At 34.8% G+C, this 24,206-nt stretch overlaps 3 protein-coding genes across 4 annotated transcripts; 1 reads left to right on the top strand and 2 right to left on the bottom strand.

Moving 5' to 3' along the window:
- Window positions 1–301: 301 nt before the first annotated feature.
- Window positions 302–5,573, bottom strand: LOC105217531 (probable inactive serine/threonine-protein kinase bub1). Its single transcript, XM_011192576.3, has 4 exons — window positions 4,510–5,573; window positions 3,481–4,443; window positions 2,571–3,392; window positions 302–1,265 (listed from the first exon to the last, which is right to left on the bottom strand). Exons 1-4 carry the CDS (start codon window positions 5,386–5,388, stop codon window positions 540–542), a joined length of 3,390 nt encoding a protein of 1,129 aa, XP_011190878.2. The 5' UTR covers window positions 5,389–5,573; the 3' UTR covers window positions 302–539.
- A 688-nt stretch (window positions 5,574–6,261) lies between these two features.
- LOC105217532 (blastoderm-specific protein 25D) lies at window positions 6,262–15,949 on the top strand. 2 transcript variants are annotated; one of them, XM_054226912.1, is made up of 8 exons: window positions 6,262–6,745; window positions 7,575–7,810; window positions 7,894–8,116; window positions 8,174–8,553; window positions 8,613–10,051; window positions 12,655–13,042; window positions 13,119–13,230; window positions 14,768–15,949. In XM_054226912.1, exons 1-8 carry the CDS (start codon window positions 6,397–6,399, stop codon window positions 15,004–15,006), a joined length of 3,366 nt encoding a protein of 1,121 aa, XP_054082887.1. In that variant the 5' UTR covers window positions 6,262–6,396; the 3' UTR covers window positions 15,007–15,949. The 2 variants fall into 2 exon arrangements, with proteins under 2 accessions (XP_054082887.1, XP_054082888.1); XM_054226913.1 differs by lacking the exon at window positions 6,262–6,745 and adding an exon at window positions 7,336–7,502.
- A 522-nt stretch (window positions 15,950–16,471) lies between these two features.
- Window positions 16,472–20,473, bottom strand: LOC105217533 (uncharacterized). The gene is made up of 3 exons (XM_011192578.3): window positions 19,710–20,473; window positions 18,963–19,630; window positions 16,472–16,778 (listed from the first exon to the last, which is right to left on the bottom strand). Exons 1-3 carry the CDS (start codon window positions 19,932–19,934, stop codon window positions 16,709–16,711), a joined length of 963 nt encoding a protein of 320 aa, XP_011190880.2. The 5' UTR covers window positions 19,935–20,473; the 3' UTR covers window positions 16,472–16,708.
- Window positions 20,474–24,206: the final 3,733 nt, after the last annotated feature.

Below are 24,206 nucleotides of genomic sequence, written 5' to 3'. Positions count from 1 at the left end.
ACATCATATATAATTTCGTACTTGATTATAACCTCATCAACAAAACCATTGTCCACACGGTACGCCTGCAAAGCTTTGCAGCATTTTTTGTTTGAACTTTAAATTAAGCGAACGAAATACATATATATGTGTGTAATGAACGGCTTGGGACCGACGCGTAAGAACCGCAGCGTTAATACGGAGCAGCCCAAGTAGTGGCATTGCGTTGCGCTTTGCTGTTAGGACACTCCTTTCTTTACGGCGTTTTTTTCTCTTTTAATTTTTTAATAATACATTGACTTAAATCAAAAAATACGTGGTATTGATTGCAAACAATTATTTTTGCGTAAAACAAATTTCATTTATGATACCGATTGCATGGGAAATATAAGGTTTTTCTAAATACTTGCCGCTTAGTAAGACATTGTCATTGTTGGGCATGAGTGTGAACTTATAATATAATATAATAATTAAAAGAAACAAATATAAAAATTAAGTGTGGGTGGTAACGATTATTTGACAATTGCCATATTCTCTGCGCCCTCTAACTAACGCCACGGTTATCGCCGATGCAGTATATTCGATAGCGTACGTATTTGGCTCTGCAATTCGGAATCCATGCGTGCCGCCTCTTGATCAAAAGTGTGACGCATTTCGTTCAAATCTGGCAATTTTGTGCTCTTAATATTCAGCATATCGTTAAAGAACTTCGTCCAGACGTGCTTCTTTAAGTAACGCGGCAACTTCTGCTTAATGTCCCATGTACCGGCGCGCTTCTGCAATTGCATGTACTCGCCCAGCAACATCACATGTACCGTACCGGCAATGCAGAACAGATCCGTTTCGTATGACCACGGGCGACCCTCCTGCATTTCGATGCAGGTGAAGCCATCCGTTTGTATAACTTTGCGAAACTTCGTCGTATCCGGTTCGGGGAAGAGCGTCATATCGATGGCGCAGCCAAAGTCGATGAGACGCAACGAGGGATAGTGATAATCGGTGCTCGGTATGCGCATTAGCAAGAAGTTATCTGGCTTTATGTCCGCATGGATTATCTTATTGATGTGTAGATGATTTATGATGTTGCAGATCTGCGCGGAGAAGTGCATGACCAATGACTCATGCATTACTTTTGTGGTAGCCTGACGTATCTTATTGTTGATATCGAGTAGTGAGCCGAACGGCGAGAATTCTGTGGCGATAATACTGGCATTCGGCGCAATTATGGCAACCGAAATGTCCATTAGACCCGGCAGTATGTTGGAGGACTGCACACGCTTTAACACCTGTAGATTTCAAAAAGAAAAAAATTCAAAAATATATTATTTTAAAAATATAATATTTCAAAAATTATTAATTTAAAAAATATAAATTTTCAAAATTATAAAATTTCAAAAATATAAAATATCATAAATATATAATTTTAGAAATATAAAATTTCAAAAATATATAACTTCAAAAATAATTAATTTTAAAAATATAAATTTTCAAAATTTATAAAATTTGAAAAATAAATAAATTCAAAAATATAAAATTTCAAAAATATAAAATTTTTAAAATAAAAAATTCAAAAATATAAAATTTCATTAATGTATAATTTTAAAAATATAATATTTAGAAAATATAAAATTACAAAAATAAAAAATTTTAAAAATATAAAATTTCGAAAATATAAAATTTCGAAAATATAAAATTTCAAAAATATAATATTTCGAAAATATAAAGTTCCAAAAATATAAAATTACAAAAATAAAAAAATTACCAAAATAAAAAATTTAAAAAATATAAAATTTTAATAATACATAATTTAAAAAAAATAAAATTTCGAAAATATAAAATTACAAAAAAAAAAATTAAAAAAAAAAATAAATTTAAGAAATACAAAATTTTAAAAATATAAAATTTAAAAAATAAAAAATTTCAAAATTATAAAATTTAAAAAATATGAAATTACAAAAATAAAAAAAATCAAAAATATAAAATTTCATTAATGTATAATTTTAAAAATATAATATTTCGAAAATATAAAATTACAAAAATAAAAAATTTTAAAAATATAAAATTTCGAAAATATAAAATTTCAAAAATATAATATTTCGAAAATATAAAGTTCCAAAAATATAAAATTACAAAAATAAAAAATTACCAAAATAAAAAATTTAAAAGATATAAAATTTTAATAATACATAATTTTAAAAAAATAAAATTTCGAAAATATAAAATTACAAAAATATGAAATTACAAAAATAAAAAATTAAACAAAAAATAAATTTAAAAAATAAAAAATTTTAAAAATATAAAATTTAAAAAATAAAAAATTTCAAAATTATAAAATTTAAAAAATATGAAATTACAAAAATAAAAAAAATCAAAAATATAAAATTTTGAAAACAAAAATTTCAATTTAAATAAAAAAAATTCATAAATATAAAATTAGAAAAATAAAAACTTTTGAAAATATATAATTTAAAAAATATAAAATTTCAAAAATTAAAAATTACAAAAAATAAAAAATTTCAAAAACATAAAATTTAAAAAATATATAAAATTTCGAAAATATAAAAATTATATAATTCGCGTGCTACACTCACCTGATCGCAAATATAAATCTCCCAAGTGTTTGGCGGTTTCTGAAACTTCAACGCCACCACATTACCAGTGTTAGCATCTGTAGCCTTATATACTGAACCATATGAACCACGTCCCACCTCCTTATCTATGTTGAATTGCACGCCATCGGGCAAGCTTAGCGTACGCGTATTCGCTATCTTTGGCAGTGGTGTTTGTACGATTTTATAGTTGGCACAACTATCATCCGAGCCGGGGAAGTCCAATTTAGTGAGGAATGCACGACACAATTCACTACTGAACGGATCGATGGCCTCCTTGGTCAAGTGGTGCTCAATGATCTCGTGTGCTTTGCGCAGACGTCGCTCCTTCGCCTCCGTATCGTGTTGTGTGGCAAAATATGAGTTCTCCTGATACGTGGAAATATCTGCCACAGCACTCGTATTGTATGCCGTAGTAGTTGTTGTATCACGGAAATTCAGACGTCCCACGGCAGAAGTCAACGAACAGTGTGAGTTATCCAAAGCAACGGCGCTTGAAAATGAATAATTTGCATTATCATTGAATGTAGCATTGTGTACAACATCATCCACAGTGTCAACAGGTGGTATGTGTTCGGTTGTGACAGCGCTGTTGTTGCCATTTGTATCGCCACCATTTTCAGCAGACGAGGAGTTACTACTGCTACCAGTACTAATTGGTAGTTTATTAATCCGCTTCAATTTGGCTTTGTAACGTTTGGAACTGGTTTTGGGCGTTGAAGTGTTATCCATGTTGTAAGGATGAAAACTGTGACCATTTTTAATGCGTCCATATTCCGGCGTGGATGGTGAAGCAGCGGAGACCTAAAGTGATGTGGTAAATTAGTATATTTAAATATAAAATAATATTCATATATCGATAGTTGAATTATAAGCAATTTATATATCTTACCTCCTGCTGATATATTCCTTCAATGACATAGTTACTTCCTTTTATTGTGTGCCCATGTTGTTGACGTTCCTTTTTAAATTTAATTTTTATAGTCTTATTTTCCCCTAAACGTATTGTGGAAGCTTCAATTTGATCTTCTAAATCATCCAAGCCATTCTCCAACTCAGTAACTGCCTGTTTATTTTGTTGTTGGAATTGTTGTTGCTTCTCACTGTGATAATTGTGATTGATAGTGTGACGATAGAGCTGCTGATGATGATGATGATTCTGCTGCTGCAACTGAATTTGTGTTTGAGCGTAGGTGATAGTGTGTTGATAATGTTGTTGTGCTGATGGCTCAACACCATTCGCGCCAGCTTGCTCATTTGTACTCGGTCTATGTTTGTGGCTATTAGTGGGACCATTTGCATTTATGCCCACATTTGCTGCACTCGATTCTATATTTTGTTGCGCTTGTTGCTGTTGTACAGCACCTATTTCTTGTATCTCTTGCGTTATATGTTCACTCACTTCAGTTTTTACTACAACTTCTGACTTCAGCTGTGCTGCCTGCTCCTTCAATCTTTTCACTTCTATAAGTTGTGTTATATACTTTTTGGCCCTCAATTCTTCAGGGCTATATTCTACACCTGTGCCGGGTGGATACACTAATTGCTTTGCATAGTGACAACGACGATTCGGGTCTTCGGGCTCTTCCAGAAACAATGCTGGTTTCCATGTCTCATAATTGTTGCGACAATAGGCGGCAAATTTTCGCGGCAATTTACAGGGAGCAATTGGTGTTGTTGTTGGTGTAAGTGTTTTTTCACATGTTGATTCAACTTTAACATGACTTCCTTCAGTGGTAAATGAAGTTCTATTCGGCTTTGCATATTCTTCGCGCTCATTTGAGGAGATATTCTTTGCAGTGCGCGTTTCCGAATGAGTTTCCACATTATTTTGGTACACTGTGGCGCCGTTAAACTGCAATTTAAAAAATTTAGATTTTATTTTAAAATAAAATTTCACTTAAAAGTTATAATGACTAACCTGGTTAGTAGGTTGTTCCGCGGAATTTTGATAACCAGCCGTTTGATTTTGGTAAACTTGTTGTTGATATAATTGATCCTGTGTGGAGCGTACGTTGGCATGCGCGTGTGGCTGATAGTAAGAATTGGAGGCCGTTGCATCAGCAGTAGATTGTTGCCTGTGATAGTTTTGGTGTTGCGATGACTGCACCTGTGTTGTTTGCATTTGTGAAGTTTGTTGTGTTTGTGTTTGCTGTTGCGGATGACTTTGTTGCTGCATTTGTGGTTGCGGAATTGTATGTGTTACGGTTTGTGTTTGACACTGCCCACTTTGTTGATAATGAACTGCATGAGATTGCTGTTGGCTTAATTGCTGTTGCTGTTGTTGATGATGTAGCGCCATTTGTGCAGCATTTTGCATATATAAGAACTTATTGTGCGCATGGTGAAGTTCTTCATATGATTGAGCTTTTTCTTGGAATGCCAAGCTGAACACAGACTCAGCTTCTTTTAATGCATGAATTGACTGATAATAACCAGCCCAACCAATATAGAATGCAGCAACTTGCCTACCCACACCACGCTGGTACAACACTTGATAGAAGTGCAGTGGGTGTGTTTGCATTTCAATGTATTTTAACCAAAGACGCACCATTCTCAAATCTTGCTTATAGAAATCACTGTGTTCAAAGAGCGCTAAACAACGTTCAAGCGTTTCTCTGAACTTATTTTCTGGATCACCGCGTAAATGATTTTCATACCAGCAAATGTAATTATACCAATGATCGAGTGGATCAGGCCCTTGGTACATGGAGATTGCATTCTCCCAGGCTTGTTTGTCTCTCAGGAAGCCGTGCATTGAATCCGTAGGTACAAGCACTGGCAAACAAGAATTCATCATCGCCAACGGCACCAGACGTGAGGCGATTACTTCAAACACTCCCGAATAGTGTTTGTATTGTTTAATAACAATTAACTAAATTTTTACTTTGTTTTCACTACAAAATAACTATCAAAAACTAGGATTGAATTAACTTTAATGCAAAATACGGCAGCTGAAGTAAAAACTCACCTTGACGTATGCTGCAGGGTTGCATAGATATTTTTATTGTGCAACGATCGCTCACAAAAAAGGCTACAAAAGTAGCTTAATGAATCATAATTTTATTCCAAGTTATAAAAAAAACTATTAAGTGCATATTTAAATAAATTATTATTATCAAATTAAGCATTTAAAGTACAAAATAGTGTATATTTTATTAAAAATCAAGAATAAATTCCAATGCAACTCTGCATACCTACCACCACTTGAAAATGGCCGACACAGGGTGACTCGTACATATAAATTTGCATTTTTCTTGGAATGCAGAGAGCACAGTAAACACAAATTTTAAACAATAATTACACTGAAAAAATAAGAGAAAATAATATATCAAAGAATAATATGATTTTCAAATGAATTTTTATATGTTAAGCATTAATAATTTTTTATTGGAAATTAATTTATTTACAAATTAATAAAGAGTTTAATAATTTCTATAACATTCATTTTCAAATATATTATCTTGAGTTTTCGCAGTTTTTGAGTTTTTAAATGTTCTTTAATTTAAACGGTTTAATAGTTGTAGTTGCAAAATATAACAGAAAACTACCATTAAATATATTTATTTAAAAATTAAACTAATTAATTTAATTTTAGGGACACATATCTGCAAAACAACCAATTACCTCTGGTAATCAGTTCAACTAATCAACACTTATCAGTAATGTAAATTGTAACTGGCAATACTGTTCATTCACAAGTGCAAAATATAAGTGAAAAGATTTTTTTATTAATTTTCTGTTTTAGTTTAACGTAGGAAATATTTTGCACTTTTTTATAAAATTTCCTTATTAAAGAAGTGATGCAATGGAGCTTTCGTCTGATCCATATGAATTAAAATTATATCAAATGTTTCAAAGTTGTGACAAAGAGCAATGTGGTTTACTGGATGAAGAATCATTGCGTCGTTTGTGTGGCCTCCTGGAGCTTCAGGACAAAGGAGCAGTGCTTATTGCTGGCTTATCTGGCAATGGACGTGTGTCTTTCGATTGTTTCAAAGAAGCGCTATTAAACTTTCTCGGTGCAGAACTCGAGTTGGATACAAAAGAACAACACATGAAAGGTGACACATACAAACGCAGTAGCGATGTGATCTCAGCGGCGACGATCATCAATAGTAGTAATAGTAACAGTAGCTGTTTGCCAGATACTAAAGGTAAATGCATATATGATAGGCATAACACTACCACAAACAACGGCGCCTCCCACAGAAGTCACCTTGAGATTAAATACAATCAGTGCAGTTATTATCAATCTGAAAGCAAAACCTTTTTTGCATATTATCTAAACGGTGAAAGCGGGAGTATTGAACACAAAATGCACACACATGTGTGTGTATGTATGTATGTGCGTATACACATGTGTAGAAACCTGGTTTATATTTTAAGTAATCAATACTAATTATTTAAAAACAATGTATGAAGCGATAAAAACATCAACATCTTGTTATGCTGTTAAGCGCACGTTCTTTATCTATTTTCCAAAACATGCCTTTGGTGCGTTGTTTTTCAAAATATTTTGCAGCGGCTTAAGCAGTTGAAAGTAAATAACAACGGACAATATCCCACGCTGTTATCCCTTTGTTTATCTTGTTTTGCATCTTCAATTTCTTAGAATTTCAGTAGAGTCCGCGACAAAACATAATCGCGAATTACAGCTGATTTTAGGCAAAATGTTTGAATTTACCTGAGCTTGTATAATGTAAGCAGAGCTATAATAAATAGGCGCACGCGTGTCTAGTATATTCAGTTTGTTTCGAAATTCCATGAAAAGTGCAAGTGCTCTCATGAGAAAAATAAAAAACTATAACTAGTATAAAAAAGTTTTCGAGATGGGTACTTTCTTTTATTATAAGAAAAAAATTGACTTCGATGATGAGGATACGAGTGTAGACGCTTTAGCAAGCATACTAGGTATTTGTTATAATAATGTGCTTAAATTAAAAATTGTTTCGTTTAATTAATAAATGTTATTGCTTATTACAGAGCGTACTCTAGTCATATGTGACACGAATGAAGGCACGAAACCTGTGGACAGCGATCATGCTGTATCTGATCGAGAAGTCTCGCCGAAACTTGTAATGGGCTCAAAAAAATATGGACGACGTTCGCGTCCTACGGCACATAATACCAAGAATATATCGCTAACAGATTCCGATGATGATGCTGATAGTAATGACCATAGATCATGCGAAATAAATGTACACAATTGTCTCTCAGCTGTAAGTATATTGCTCTTAAACAAATTAAATTAAATAATAATTTTCAATAATATTTTTTTGAAAACATCCTCAACATTCAATAGGTGCAGCGTTCTTCTTCACAAACGGACATTCCTAATAAAGGGAGACGCCGCCCTCCCACAACTAATGGCGGTGGCAAACTCAAGCGCTGCTCCTCTTTGCCCACGCAACGCAGCATGCAGCATAAGCTTAATTCGAAGTCCTTGAGTTCAAGCATACAAAAAACACAACTTTGGGACAAGCCGCAACCGAAACAAGTGCTGACCAGCAGCATGGAATCGTTAGGTAAATATAAAGTTAGATTATGTAAACAAAAAAATACTAAATCAAAATTACTTACAGAATCGCCGCCACTGACGGAGCCTGAAACACTGCCTGTACATAGAATACTAGACATATTCGAGGGTGCGCAAATCGCAAATGGCAGAGGTATCTTGCTAGCGCTCGGCTTTGATGACGATGAGGTGAATGTGGCGCAGTTGAACAAAGTGCTGGAAGAGGAGTTACGTGGTTTGGATGATGACACGCAGCTGGCGCTGGTACGCGCCTACATGGCGTTGCAGGCGTCGGAAGTGACAGCGCTGCGTCAAAATGCACGTCAATTGCGCGATGAAAATAAGAAGCTGCATGCAAGTAATAAAGACGCAAATCAACGTTTGGCACTGTTGGCAGCTGAAATTGATGAACGGCATGCAAACTTGGAGGATAACTCAAAGAAAGAGGTAATTACAAAATAATTGTTTACATTAAAGTGTCACTCAACATTTTTAATTCTCCGCAGATACGCGTACTCGAGCAACGGCATGCCACTTTGGTGCGCGAGTTGTCGACGCGCATGGCCAATGATCGTGAAAATTGGAGCAGCTTCACGACGCGTCTGGAAGCGCGCATCAAACTACTCGAGCAGGAGGAGATCAAAAACAAAACCGAATTGGAGTTGGTAAGAAATGAGAATTGTGATTTAGAAAATGAGTTGCAGAAAATGCAAAAGCAAATTACGGAACTACTCGAAAAGAATGTGCAACTAAATATGCAATTGGCAGATTTAGATAGAGACACCAGCGCCGATATGCGTGAGCAGCGCAATGGTAAGCGCGCGGATGAGGATGAAGAAGTTGCACGTCTGGTGGAGAAAGTAACTGAATTGCAAGTAGATAATAAAAACTTAAGAGATAAGACTGATGAGTTAGTTGCAGAGTTAGAAAGCTTGAATTTAGAACTATTGCGTACTAAAACGAAGAATAAGAAATCCTCATCCATAAGCAATACAAATTCATCTACAGCGTTAGATGTTGCCAGTGTTGCTTTGGATGATGCGGAGCAGGCCGCCAATTTGACGGCTACCAAGCGACGCGGTGACTCGCCCAGCAAAACACATATCACAGAAGAGAGTCCACGTTTGGGCAAATTACGGAAATGCACCGATACCACAGGCAGTGAGGCGAGTGACACCAGCGGTGAGTGGATGGCATTGAACTCCGAATTGCGTGAATCGGAGACACACGCGAGTAATGCGACAGATAATGTGAAAGATTACTTGGCGCAGATTAGCGCGCTGAAGCAGCAGGTGGCAGAGTTGGAGGAGGCACAGCAGAAAACCCACACTACAACAGCCAGTGTGGGTGTGTCAACCGATGAACGCTGCAAGGAATTAGAAGCCAGTTTGGAACAAATGCAACGCGCCTATGAAGACTGCGAAGATTATTGGCAATCAAAGTTGGCTGAAGAGCGACAACTATTCGAGAAGGAACGTCAAATCTATGAGGAGGAACAACAGGAGAGCGATAAGAAATTCACCGAATTAATGGAAAAGGTGCGTGAATATGAGGAGCAATTCAGTCGTGACGGTAGACTATCACCCATCGAAGAGAAGGATGCGTTGGAGCAGCAATATGCCGATCTGGAGGCCGAAGCGAATGAATTACGCGAAACCGCTAGAAAACTGTTCGACGAAAAGTGCAACGAAATCGAGAATTTACAACGAGAAATCGAAGATTTACGTACGCGTCTGGGCGAAAGCGTCGAAATTCTGACCGGCGCCTGTGAACTAAACAACGAAGCTATGGCAGTGAGCGCCTTACACATCAATCCGGATAAACAAAGTCCGGCCAGTTCGCCGATTAGTTATTTGTGGCATCAGAGCACCATACAGGAGCCAGCTAAAAACTATAACACCGCTTTTCCACCATCACCCGAGTCGCCGACACGTCAAGCAAATCGGTAAGTTTGTTTTCATAAATTCTGTTATAACCTAACCTAGCTTAAGGCGTTCATCATCAGCTTAACTCAAATTTCATTTAATTTATTTATTCCCTAATATGTTCTTTTAAACAGATTCCCCTTATTATTGCGCATGGAGCCTAAAGTCAAAAAAACTAAAGAATCAATTAGATAGTTTGCAGAAAATATATATTTGCTTTTTAGGAGTGATTCCTATATTAGTGAAAAACTTATATGTTAAGACAGACCATTATTTATTTATTATTATTTTATATTTAAAGACTGACCATCTTTCAATTTGTACACAAATAAACACAACTGACTGTCCATTCCGCATGTTGGCTGACAATCTTGATCCTACTTATTTTTTTTTGTTGAGGTGTTTTTGTGTTGAGGTTTATAGGTTAGGTGGGTTAGTGATTAGTTAGTGGTTCAAAATGACTGCTGCATTATTTATATATGTAATGCAGTGTAGAGTGTGAGGGCTTTTCTGAACACTACTTTTACATGAATAAAGTATGAATAGTAAAATGAAATAGTTGATATTTTTTGGAGATGAGACACTTGAGGATATATGTATGTACATATATTGCCGACTCATAGATAATATTGACATAAGATTTTTATATATTGTTGTTATTGGGTTTAAAATGGATTGGTTAACATTCAATGACGTTATATTGCTATTTAAGGTGCGGTGATGAGTATTTTTGGTTGTTTCTTTAATATTTGGTCTTCGAAAAATTTGGTTGGGTGGGCTCTTAGCTTTTTATCTTATCTTCTATTGCATAATTCGCACCAAAATTAAAATGTTTGGGGTGGTACCTGTCGAAAGTTATTTAGCGAGTACTTATTATGTAACGGTAGGTTTGTTAATATTTATTTTACGGTTTCCCTCCTCTTTTGTTATCAGACAGCGAGCAGTAAAAGTTTTCTGCATATGAGGTTTTTGAGCAAGGGTTTCATGTCTGGATCAGCTTTTGAGAATAATAGTTGAAAAGCCTGGTATGGCATAGAGTTAGACTCAGACAGATTCCGCTTAGACAAATAAAATCCGATGTAATCTCTTCACTTGCAATTGACGAAGCTTGATATTAAATTAAATTAACTAACCACGAATGTTCTCGGCATATATGTATGTATGTACTACACTGTACAACACTGGGCTGGGTATTGTACCAAACATACTTTTTCCGTGAGATTTAGTCACAAGTAAAAAAAATATGCGTTCTTCCAGTTTCGAAGTTAACCACTAATATTAAAATTTTTTAAGTTCGAAATCGAAAAATTTCGAAGTTCCAAAAATGGCTTATTAAAAATAATATTATTAATTACTGGATATAGTTACTAAAATATCCAAAATATGTATACTATCTGAATTTATTTCTTAATTCAATGGTGTATAAAATGCTTCGTTCAAGCTTATGTGACAGAAGTTATTAGAAGTTAAAATAGGATGTTCGAAAAAAATAAAAGCTTTATATTTCGAAAAATACTGGTCTAATTTTTGAATATTTTGTACGGTTGTGAATGTGGTAAAGCCACCTTCCTCTTGGTATCCGTACTTATTTAATTTCAGTATAAATCTTTCAGGCAAAAATACCTACTTAAATGAATATTTATGTATTTCTGAAATAGAAGAAACTGTATGCATTTGCAAAAGAGTAAAATCCAAATTTTCGAAAATTGTGCCAGTATTTTTTTTTAATTATTTTTTTTTTTCAAAGAGCCAACTTTGGTCGCTTATATCATCTGTCATATAAGCTTGCTTGAAAAATGTTCTACACCATTTGAATAAGAAGAAAAGGCTGAATGATGCCATAATTTTTTCTTTTATGGTAACTTACATACTATTATATAATTAATAATGGCATTTCCAGTAAACCAAATTTCGAAATTCGAATGCGAATATTTCAATTTTGTAGGCTAACTTCGAAAAACGGAGATTATACTCATGACTCCATCTCCCTCAAAATTTATATATAGTCCAATACCCAGAAAAAAGTCGATTTTGTTATGTAGTGCTATTAACGTTCAATAATCGCTTCGTAGTAATCGTCAAAGCAACAGATTAGTCAGATATACTCTGTATACTGTATATTCTGTGTGTGTTTTAAATTTGAGATTTGACGAGAGATTATTTGTGAATAATTTTTCAGTCGTTGGCTATTTTTATTCTAAACCCTTGCTTTATTCGTAAAATCAAATTATAATGACCGCAAGACCATTATACCTTAACTTAAAAATGAAGTTGGACGTTTGGTAAAAGAATATAAATCCGAGTTCATTATGATTAAATACCTTGTTATTGTTGTTGTTGTTGCGACATAAAACTTTCCCCAAATAATTTAATTTTATGGAATGTTGCCGATTTGACAGTCCTTGGTCGCATATAAATCCTTGTCCGTTCCGCTGACGTAGAACCGACTGTCATGGGAACGACAATTCCCACGGCAAATATCTACCTCATTATAATCTGCGAGAAATTTCGAATGACCTTGAAATATGATTTACCTGCTCGACCCTTTCTATGTGCACCACTCATACATATACATAAACACATGTACTTACATACCTCTAATGTCGCACTTAATATATTCTAGAAACAATCTCACCACATCGGAGACAACAATATTCAGCACCACACCCGTTGACACCATAGCGCCTATACAAAAGCCACCAGGCTCAAAGCAGTCCGAATCGGAAACGGATGAGGTCTCTTCCACCGCCTCGGGCAAGAGTTCCGAAAGTCACAGCCCAGCATCCACGCATAGTGCACGTCAATCGCAGACACAACAACAACTGAAGAAATCACCGAGCACAGAGAATAGCATATCGAGCCTTGGAATGAAGGAGGAGCTGAAGCGTTTGAAGTTCTTTGAGATATCGCTACGCGAGCAAGTCAAGAATTTGTCTCTACAGCGTGATGGTTTAGTCATGGAACTGCAGCAGCTGCAGGAGGCGCGCCCTGTGCTAGAAAAGGCTTATGCTGTGAGTGGAAATCTCAAATTGGTTTTGAAATTTATTTAATTTAATTTTTTTCTTTTAATTTCACAAACTCTATTAGCGCACACCACATCCAAGTGTTATCCAGCGTGTCAATCAGTTGGAGTTGAGAAATCGTCACTTGCAAAATGCTATCAAACAGCAGCAACAACAAACCGAGTCGTTAATGCAACGTAAGTAGCTAGTCTTAAATTAATCTTTATTTTTATTAATGAATAGTAAACATTATTGTTATACTTTCGCAACAAAGTGACTAAGAGAGTAAGAGTAGTACTTCCCATCCATTTTTGTTCACTTAACGGTCCGTTCGTGCGTTCGTCTGTACAAGCTGTATCTTGAGTGAAAATTGAGATACATATATTGATGAAACTTGGAAGACGTATTTCTTGGCACCATAAGAAGGTTAAGTTCGAAGATGGGCGAAATTGGACCACTGCCAATTTGGTATAAAGGATCGCACTAGGAAGGGGCATATTGGGGAAGTGAGCGTAGTCCCGCCCCCTACTAAGTTTTTCGTCCATATCTAGTAAATTATTAGGGCTATATTAAGGAAACTTCCTAGGGTCGTTTCTTTTAGGTACTACCTTATACAGGCCAAAAATTGAGGAAATCTGATTATAACCACGCCCACCTCTCATACAAAGGTTATGTTGAAAATTGCTAAAAGTGCGAAACTCACTAACGGAAAATATCAGAAACACTAAATTTTATATAGAAAATGGCAGATAGAAGCTGCACTTAGATTTAAAAAAAGGGAAAATGGGCGTGGCATCGCCCACTTATGGGTCAAAAACCATATCTCAAGAACTACTCGACCGATTTCAATGAAATTCGGTATATAACACTTTCTTGACACCCTGATGACACGGATATGGGCGTAATCGGTTCACAATCACGCCTACTTCCCATATAACTCAATTTTGAATTCCATCTGATTCGTTCACTTTATAATACATATATACATTAGGAATCAGTGAAGATAGCGGAATAAAACTGTAAACAAATACTGTATTTGAGCTGTGGCTTCACTTGTCGAAAAATTGTCCACATTTAGACTATAACTTTTCAATGCCCCGGATATCGAACATGAAGAACTCAGTGCCTTATGGTAATATTTCACCGAAAATATCGGTAAATCTCTCAGATATCTTAATTTACATAATTCAAAGGGAATCTTTTTCTTCTAATAGTGTGTCTCTCTACCAAAAATGGCTAAAATCGGGTCATAACTTCCGCTAGCTCCCATATACTTAATTATAGGTTTTTTTAAATATGATGGGATTAATACCTTATAAATCGGCTATTATGTGATATATCTTCGCCAATTTAAGTGAGCATATACATAGTCTTGGATATAGTGTACCTTGGTGGTGAAAATGGGTGAAATCGGTCCGGGAATTACCTACCAGAGCCCTCAAATACTCTGTATGATGATTGTCGTTATTCTATTGGACTTTATGCCGAATTTATGGGTAAATTTGTGTGTTATCTTAATAAAACTATAGCAATAAATTGCGAGAGTATAAAATGTTCGGTTGTACCCGAACTTAGCCTTTCCTTACTTGTTTTTATAATATTTATATTTCTTCTTAATATTTTTTTTAATTTTATTTTTTTAACTATTTAATAATTAATTTTTATATTTTCTAATTATTTTTATTTTTTTATATTTTTTTTCTAATATTTATTTCATTTTTTTTAATCCTCTAGGCTCCTGGCAGCAACACCAAATGGAGCTTGCCGATCTACACAATCGCATCGAGACACAAGGCTCTATGCTTGCCGAGCAAGTGCAGCGTTTGCAGAATGCCGATATGTTGGTGAAAGATTTGTATGTGGAGAATGCGCATTTGGCCGCGACCGTGCAACGGTTGGAGCAGCATCGTGCGCGCATGAATATGATGCATCAACAGCGTCAGGGTTTGAATGGTTTGCCGGGAATGCCTTAAATACATACATATATACAATACTGAATGCTAACAGATGTTAACCCCAAAGATGAAGTGGATGTATTGCGTGTGTCTTTTTTGTTGTTTTATGAATAATAGTTAATAATTGAACGTCGTATGCAAGCCTTAATGTCCACAGAAACAGAACAAAAATGTCGCACAAACTGCTCCGTGTTTGGCACCTGAAATTAACACACACTATTAACACTGAATATTAGCAATAGTTAATTACATACATACATACATACATACACACACACATATGGAACGTGGTAGCGCAGATCGTAGTGTTTTACGATATTAGTTGTTAGTTAGTAAAACGTGTGGTATTCATGACTATGTTACTTTCTACACACACACACACACACGCTGTCTGTCTTTTATTATCTGTAGCTATTTAATGCGAGTATTAAACAATAATTTTATTTTATTCTTACTCTTAACTCTCGAGACTTACATGAACCTTTCCAATGTATTTTGATTTCTTTTGAATCGTACGCAGCAAAATGCATATATTTTTTTTTTAATTATGACCTAAGCAGTTTTTATGCATTTTATATATAAATAGTTAAATAAAGCGTAATTTATTGAAAATTTGCAGCATAAGTAGCTACTAGTTTGGTATATAGTTTGGTTATTTTTTTTTTGTTTTTGATTTTTTGGTGTTGACTATTGAAATTTGTTTGTATTGATTTTTAATTGTATGCATGTAACTTTATATATATATATATATCTATTTTTATTATTTATTTATTGTAAAAGTCTTCTTTTTAAGTAAGTAGTTAAAGCGTGAAAATATGTCTACCAAACTTGCAACAAAAAAACTGTTAACCTAGCGAATTAAATTTTAAATTTCTACACACTTGAATGTATTTACACACATACATTGATTCCTAAATGCCATATGCCTAAGCTCATGATATTAATAAAAGAAAAGACACTATATATTGTTGTTTGTTATAAGAAGAATTCGCATTACAGTAAACAAAAACAAAAATTCACACAAAACATGTCACGCAGTCGTTTAAAGCAAATCAAAAAAATCATATCGAAGTTGAACAAAAATCAATTATAATTAAAAAATAAAAATAGAAAATTATGTAAACTCAATAGCTGTTTAACGTATTCAAAGTATTAAAATTTCGTTTAATTTTTATTTTTTTTTTTTAACTAAGTTGTTTTCTAATTCGAAATTTAATTATTTAATATTTGAAAAAAAAAACAAATTTAACGAAATTACTAAATGAATTTCCTTGCTCTCCCCCCTTCCTACTACTTTCCTTTTTTTATATATATACACTACACTACATAACTAAAGTATGTACTCGTTTTTTTTATGATTTGCAATATATCTGAATAATATTATAAATATATTAAATGATGTGTACTGAATTGCACTAAAATGTTTTGAGATGAAGTCAAATAAAACAATGAAATAACAAAAAAAGAAAATAAATATCTGTTTTGCATTTTAATATTTATTATTTATTATAAATGACAAGCACAACAAGTACATGAATTATATATGCATTTATTTAAATATATATGTATATACTATATATACATAAAATATGTATCTATACATATGTGTATATTCACAGTGTTTTTTAACCTTTATACATACATATGTATATATATTTATGTACTTCTTTATGTGTGTGCTCGTACATTCAACTGCATCGTGTGTGTTTTCTTTGTGCGCTCATTCACTTGGTTCATCTTTAGCAGCGTGTTTGAAAGGAAAAGTGGCAATGATGCTTAGTAATTTTTTTCTGAAAACAGATGTATATATATATACATTTTTATATATAATTAAGAAAATTATTTTCAGCAGAGTTAATTGAATTTTGAAAATAACAAAAGCAATATAATCTGAAGTAAAGCCTCGTTAAAGTGTCATGCATTGAAGTCAATCCAATGTGGATTAAAGGGAAAATCAAAAAACCGATTTTTTTTTAAATTGAATTCTAAACTATAACTATACAAGAATGTTCCTTTCAAGTAAAAATTGCAAAAACTCTTGAAGATATAGCCGATTTATGGTGGAAGCGTCAGGCGACGGAGGCGACTTTAAACTCGTTTTTCTCGAAATAGTGTTTTTACGACTGGCGCATGAGGTTACTCAAAACCTATTAATTCAATCGGTTCCACATTTTAATACGTTATTCTATACATATGTATATAGCTATGGTATGAACTACGATAAATCAAATCGGTAAAGATCCTCTTTACGTTTCAACTTGATTTGTGGCTGAAAAAAGTCGATTTTCAAAAAAAAAAATTCAAAGGTCCGCCATTTTGTTAATTTTTGTGCGAAATTAATAATCCTAGGTTATACCAGAGCCAAACATGTACTCTTTCTAATCCCGTTGGAATTTTTGGTTTCAGATGTTCCAGTGAGCTCCGCCGAAGTAAGGGCTTTTGTTTGATCACAAAAACAACAACAACAAAAAAGTATGTAAATTTTTTTTCTTCTTTCTTAAGTCTTCAAATAAATGTATGCAAAGTTACAACCCTAAAAAATAATGTATGTTCAATTACCAGCCCATTCAAAATCGTCAAAATTTTAAATCGAGAATGGGGGCGGGGGGGGGGGTGTCCCCTTAAAGATATGAGAAGCGAGATGCGATTCATTAATCAGAAATCAGAATTCTAAATACATCAGACAGTTTTAGGTTAGGTTAGGTTTAGTGGTTCTCTGTGGATTCGCCTAGGCCTTTGGGAAGCCCATTGTGACAGCACCGGTACTGGTATCCCCTCACATTATTATGTCTTCTTTGAACCGTTCTATGGTCTTCATAAAATTAAATAATTCATAAAGTTCCGCGTCGGGAAGTTGCGATTATTTTCCTATACAGAGCCTTTCAGCTGTATAACAGTCTCTTCTTCTTCAACTTTTTGCACCTCTACATGGTATGTCCAGTCTGCTGAGGTATCTCCCTACAAGGGTTTTTATTTCATTTATTTTAAATTTCAATAGGCAACATGTGCGGCTCTTATTCCACTCAAGTCAAGTTTGTCTGCCTATAGAGCAAGTCGGTGATTGGTTCCTCCAAGACTCAGCTATAACTACAACATGTTTGCTGTTTAACTATATGCACTTAGCCTAAGGTATGTAAATTCTCACTTTATTGACATCTAACTGGTGGGGGTGTCCAGTCCGGCTAGTTCACCTGCTTCGCAGTATGTCCTGGAACCCGTTGCAGGTTTATCAGGTTTAAATATGATACACCTTACACCCCGACTGCTATGGAACCGATCCTAAAGCCACTCATTGGATGATCTCCCTGCCAATAGCCGGTCAATAATAAACTTCGTCAGCCAGGCTGACCCTTGTGAAACTAATCATATGTCTCAACAAAGATTCAACAAACTTGCCATACAAGAGAGTTGTATTAGACAACACCAATACTACCTCTGGCTTATATAGAGGCCAACACTCCAACGTAAAAAGGCACTGTAGCAAGACTTGAAAGTCAGCTTCATATCACGGACTGGCAACATCATCTCAAGTTCCGCTGGTCCGTCTAAAACCTCTGTAACAGGCTTCCACTATAATCGGTCTTCTTCTAAACGAAGGACCCGGATCTATAATCGAGTTATAGTAGTATATTCCTGAATATTATTGGTCTAAAATTTTTACAACAACAGCAAAGAGTTGTAAAAAGGTTTTTGAAAAGGGATTTAACGATTGATTGATCACTTGTGTTTCAGATATTTTAGATATATAATCTCGATCCCTCTCGTTAAATGACTTCGACGACAATTCATTTATGCTTGCCGACATAGGCACAACAACAACAAGTCATTGGGAACCACTTTCTTTGATCTTAATCGGAACTGGTATCGGAAGTAAGTCTTTTATAGTAATAATACCCTTCGTTAACCATTGCACACGCATCGATAGTCCCCTCATTAAAGTTTGCAATATAGAAATTAATTAAAATACTACTTACAAAAATGAAGATGAACGCTTATTGCGACAACCACCACTTAAGTCGCGGTACTGATGTGTGCGGCAACGTAGACCATAACCTTTAGCTGGTGGATAAAGCGGTGACCTTGGGGTTTGGAGCATGCCAAATTTGTTCACGAAATTCTGATTATTTTGCGACTTTAACACGAAGGCGGTTTTGCTGTTCTTCGCTTGAGCACCCGAAATCTTCGGCAATTCTGCTTGGATAGAAATTGGTGAAGTGAGTGATGGTTTCGGTGCCGTTGGTTGTGCTGTTGATAAGCTGGAGATTATTGTATAATGCGTGCGGGGTTCTAATAGCTTTTGCGTCGTATGCAGTGAAGGAAGTAGTCTGGAGCTCATTCCGCTGCTTTCTTGTGTTGTAACACCTGGTGTTGCTTGCGATGCCATGGAGTCCATCAGTAGATGAGTGTTGTAATTATGTTGAGATATAGTTGTTGCAATTGGTGTTGAATGTGCGCTTAAGGACTCCTCCAATTTTGTTGGTAATAATGTCGCTTGGGTTGTTGGCGAGGTGACTTGCTGCGCCGCTGTTGTTGAAATCACTTCGTGCGGAGTCGTTACTTTCGGCGGTTTTGTGAAGTTTAAGGGCTTAACCGTTAAATCCTCTTCGTCATAATAATCATAATCTTCCTCACTGATGTTCTCCTGCGTCGTAAAAGAAACAAATAATAATAGTTCTTTACATACATATATACTTTGCTATAAGCAATACATGGGTACCTACATCACCGAAGCCACTATTATCCATTTCTATGATAGCCACATCCTTAATATTGATGCGTATATTGTACTTGCCACTTTGCCTTTGATCATAAATAACTTTGGTGTCTGCATTGTCCGCGGCCAACGCATCATCAACCGGTTGTCCATTGGCTGTCGTTAGTAAAAGCAATAAGGCCAAGAAAAGCCTTCGAGCAACGCGTCGCTGAACCAGTTCTAAACTTTTCATTTCGTTTGAACAAATATGCACAAGTCAAGTTTAGTCGCTAAGTACGAGTACGAGTATAGGCCAAATCAGTTCTGAAGATGCGTCCTCTGCGTTTGGCGGCTGCCGACTGAATAGCAGTAGGTGAATGGAGTTGGGTTGGTATGGGCTGAAGAAGGCTTTTATGGCTAAGACTACTAAAGAGCGCATGGTATTAACTTGTCTTGTCCATGCATCTGTATGTATGTATGTATGTATAGTGTGTACATAGAACAAAGTGCCGAAAGTTATTTTAGAACTTCTTCTATACATACGAGGCATAAAGCAGTCTTATGCTCAATAAAAGATGGTCATGGATGCTGGCCACTTTAGCATTTGATCTTTATGTACATATGTAAATATAAGAAAAGAGACAACCTTATACGAATACCAACAAATAGGGCTTTATGAATATAAATATGTAAATATGAATGCTAATTGCTCCACTCGTTTAGAGTTCGCTTCTGAGGTTATGACACAAAGTATGTATACTCTTTTGATTTGATAATAGAAACCTCTGCGTTCCAGAGTTCTCAACAGCATAATTGAGGAAAGTAGGAATGACTATTTAAATTGATTCAGTCATGTCTTTTCATTTATTCTTCCGTCGGAGATAATCTTTACTGGACTAAATAAGCAATTCAGGCTCCAATCTCCTTTCTGGGGCAAATTAACCAAACTTGAGCCTCATAGTTTTTGAGGGAAGTGAAAAATAAAAATTCATTATACTGAAGTCTTAGGTAGCTAAGTATAGTGGATGTCAGACGACGCACCTAGTCCTTTAGGTGGCTCATTGTGAATCCACCGAAACTAGAATTCACTCACACTACAATGTCCTCTCTGAACCACTCTATGACCTCGATGTTAATAATCAAGTTAATAAACTCAAAAAATGTTATGAGGATAACCTCCGAGATATCGAAAAGTCTTGTCCGGTTGTTCAGATTCTTTTTCTGTACAATACTTTGTCTCTTCTTCTTCAATATCTGCATCTCTTCCGCATTGTCTACGTAGCAATTTTGTGGTATCACCAGTCTGTCGGTGTGAATTCTTATTCCTTTCCTTATAAATTTCAATAGTCGGCATTGGCGGCCTGAGTGGAATTGTCTGCTTTGGATTGTCATGGATTATTTCAATTGGGACTACAGAAGTCTTAAACAATGGAAAGGTTACCATCCTGGCATCCGAAGAGTATTCAGTTTGAAATTAAATCTTATGACATGATCTATGTATATGATTCAGTAACCAACCATGTATGTAGGGGTAGGGGTTTTTCAAAGAAATCTACTTACGAATCTAATTTCCTGAGGGGCAGAGTATCTTTTTATTGCGCCTTCTCATTTCTGGCTTAAGAAGTACGAATAATACAAAAGATACTCTCCAGATTCCCTTGTATTCAAAAAGTTACTGTCTATATATTTTTTTCTTAAACGGAAAATGAAGTCGACATTGTACATAAGGCATTTTTTTAGTTCTCAGGTCATTAAGAATCATCCGAGAGATGAATGGTTACAGCAGACTTCCGCCCGTCAAAGGATCATTTAATTGGAACAAACTTTTAGCATCAGAATCTTAAAAAAATGGGTCTGTCAATAGATGTCGGGGTCATGTGACTAGCATTTTTGTAGGGATACCTCAAGTCAAAAGTCTACGACGATAAAACGGCAACGACCAAAAAGTGGGAAACAAATATTCGGCGCTTTATGGAGGGGATAAAGTCTGAGGACTGATGCGTTAAAAGGGTTTAAAGAGTTTAAGCACAAATCATAATAATATTTTGGAAAGTATAAAACCAAATTCTGTGAGTCTTTTCAATCTGTGATTTCTTTGTAGTACCTACTCCCTCTAAAAAGCATCCTTTATTTATCAAATTTTCTCTTTAAAGTATATGTATGTAATGTTCAAATAATATTTTTCTCACATATTTCTAAGCAAATAAAAATTTTATCAGCAACAATAAGGATCATGGTACATATCCACTTAATCTTCCTCTGAAGAACTTCCTTTATTTAAGCATCAAAACAAAAGAAATAATTATCTTCAGTAACTGATAAACTTTTCCTTTCGAAATTTGCCTAGATGCGCTGAATCCTTCAAGTCTCTCGAAAACAATATTAAACAACAGCGGTGTATTTGTCTGCCGCACAAATAGACTTTGTGACTCTAAGCCAATGAAACAGGATTATGCTAATATTGCTATGTGCCTTGCCATTATAATGAATCGTGTGAAAAGTGCATATGTTTGCATAAACCGTTGTTTGTAAATAGTAGTGCATGGACTCATACTTATATTCACACATCTGCATTGCATTTGTACGTGAGTTAGACCGCATTTACAACAAATATTTGTTGCAGCGTTCATTGAACTCTTGCTCGCTCGCTGTACGAAAGGTAAATAGTGTGTAGTCCGTGTAGTCCCTACAATTTGGCGTCTATTGTAGCAACGGTAGCGGTGAGACGGTGTAGACTAATCTGCTGGAAAGATTGTAAACAATAATCCTTTTGTTCTGCATCGATGCAGTGCATTCTTACATTGAGGGTATGCTGAGTTCTAGGTCAAAGCATATGACACCAAAGGAAGAGCAATCATGTTTTTGTAAATATAATGCTGACGCACACACAATGGTGTATGCATTAAGGTAGTGCTTAAATTTTAGAAGAATGTATGAATATCGAGCATTTTTGAGATAATCTAAAATTTGATAAGCGCATCTATTGAGATCGAAATGTATTTTTAATAACAGAATTTATTAGTAAATTTATTCATTAAGGATCACCCTAATATGTACAAGTTCATATGTCTATATGTCAATGATTTGGTGTGTCCATGCGATTATACAAACATAAATATATACATACATACATACATATGTATGTACATACATATTTACTAAAGATTCCACATCGCAGACCGCATTTTCGACACGGTCGCCTTTCTACAAGCAAAGCTCAATAAAAGACAACAGGTAATCAATTATAATTTAATTTGGAAAGGCCGTGAACTTCAAGCAAACTAATTGATAATTATATTCACAGAAATGCCCTTCTTCCTTTTCTTTTGTTTATGTTAAAAAATCTGTGTTTCACCGCATCATCTGTTCACATTACTTTAGAAGACTGTCTTAAAGATGAATGGAACTATATTTTAGGGGGTATATAATGCATATTATTTTGTAAAATTAAAGAGAATGGGGAATGCCAGCTTTTAGAAGTTTTTTATTTAAGTTTAGTTTCCTCGGGATCTGAAACTGAACTCACTTTATGTAGGAGATGGATCTAGATAAAATTTTGCTCATATTAGTATTGAAGTTTAACGATATACATTTGAATTGTCCTGTGTCAAAGTTAACTAGCAGTAAAGTAGCTTCTAAAGAAGTAGTTTATAACTCTTAAGAACCGCAAAATGTTACTAGACCCCCGATATTTTTCTTAAAGTCAAGGCGGTGGTGTTTCGTTGATACAATCACTTTAGTTTTTTTACTTACACTATACGGCAAAATCGACATTTTTCCTGGTATTGGACGCAACTAAGTTTTTTCGAAAAAAACGTCAGAAACACTAAATTTTACAGAAGAAATAGCAGAAAGAAGCTGCACTCAGTTTTTTTACAAAATGGTCAAAAACCATATCTCTCGAACTATGGTTCACAACCACGACAACTTCCCATATAACTCAATTTTGAATTCCATCTTATTCCCTCACTTTGTATTATATACATAAGAAACTAATGAAGATAGCGGAATAAAACTTTATACAAATACTGTATATGATATGTGGCATCACTTGTGAAAAAATTGTCGAAATCGTTCTATAACTTTTCAATGCCCCGGAAATCGAATATGCAGAACTCAGTGCCTTATGGTAATTTTAATAATTACTTAAAAAAACTTTTTTTCGAACTTCAAAATCAAATATTTCGAATTGGAGGCTAACTTCGAAAATACTAGAATGTACTTTTTTTCTTATGCCTCAAGCTCCGGAAAAACTTAGTTTGGTCCAATATCCAGTATTTATATACAGTGGAACTTCTAAAAGTCGAAGTTCTCCATAACTCGAACTCTTGAAATGGCAATAGAAGGCAAGTTTCATACAAAATTCATTCCATAAACCGAACTTTTCGACCAGGGGATAATAAAAAATTAAAATTTTACTATCGAGCCAGTATTTTAAAAGACTCTCTGAGGCTGGGTATAAACCTACATTTTACGTCTTTTTGACAAATTTTATGTTTTAACGAAAATTCTATAACTCGAAGTT

This window comes from Zeugodacus cucurbitae, chromosome 3 (genome assembly GCF_028554725.1).
Source record: "Zeugodacus cucurbitae isolate PBARC_wt_2022May chromosome 3, idZeuCucr1.2, whole genome shotgun sequence".
NCBI classification, from domain to species: Eukaryota; Metazoa; Arthropoda; class Insecta; order Diptera; family Tephritidae; genus Zeugodacus; species Zeugodacus cucurbitae.
This window is presented reverse-complemented; position numbering and strand designations above follow the sequence as displayed.

Excerpts from the sequence above, each read along its gene's own strand:
- LOC105217533 (XM_011192578.3), bottom strand. The coding sequence starts at position 19,934 with ATGAAAAGTTTAGAACTGGTTCAGCGACGCGTTGCTCGAAGGCTTTTC. Across the intron at positions 19,631-19,709 it reads ATAATAGTGGCTTCGGTGAT|GAGAACATCAGTGAGGAAGA; the intron begins GTAGGTACCCAT and ends TTTACGACGCAG. Across the intron at positions 16,779-18,962 it reads AAGCGTTCATCTTCATTTTT|AAAAAAATTACTAAGCATCA; the intron begins GTAAGTAGTATT and ends ATCTGTTTTCAG.
- LOC105217531 (XM_011192576.3), bottom strand. The coding sequence starts at position 5,388 with ATGATGAATTCTTGTTTGCCAGTGCTTGTACCTACGGATTCAATGCAC. Across the intron at positions 4,444-4,509 it reads CGGAACAACCTACTAACCAG|TTTAACGGCGCCACAGTGTA; the intron begins GTTAGTCATTAT and ends TTTAAATTGCAG. Across the intron at positions 3,393-3,480 it reads AAGGAATATATCAGCAGGAG|GTCTCCGCTGCTTCACCATC; the intron begins GTAAGATATATA and ends ACATCACTTTAG.
- LOC105217532 (XM_054226912.1), top strand. The coding sequence starts at position 6,397 with ATGGAGCTTTCGTCTGATCCATATGAATTAAAATTATATCAAATGTTT. Across the intron at positions 8,117-8,173 it reads CAGCAGCATGGAATCGTTAG|AATCGCCGCCACTGACGGAG; the intron begins GTAAATATAAAG and ends AATTACTTACAG. Across the intron at positions 13,043-13,118 it reads TGCTAGAAAAGGCTTATGCT|CGCACACCACATCCAAGTGT; the intron begins GTGAGTGGAAAT and ends AAACTCTATTAG.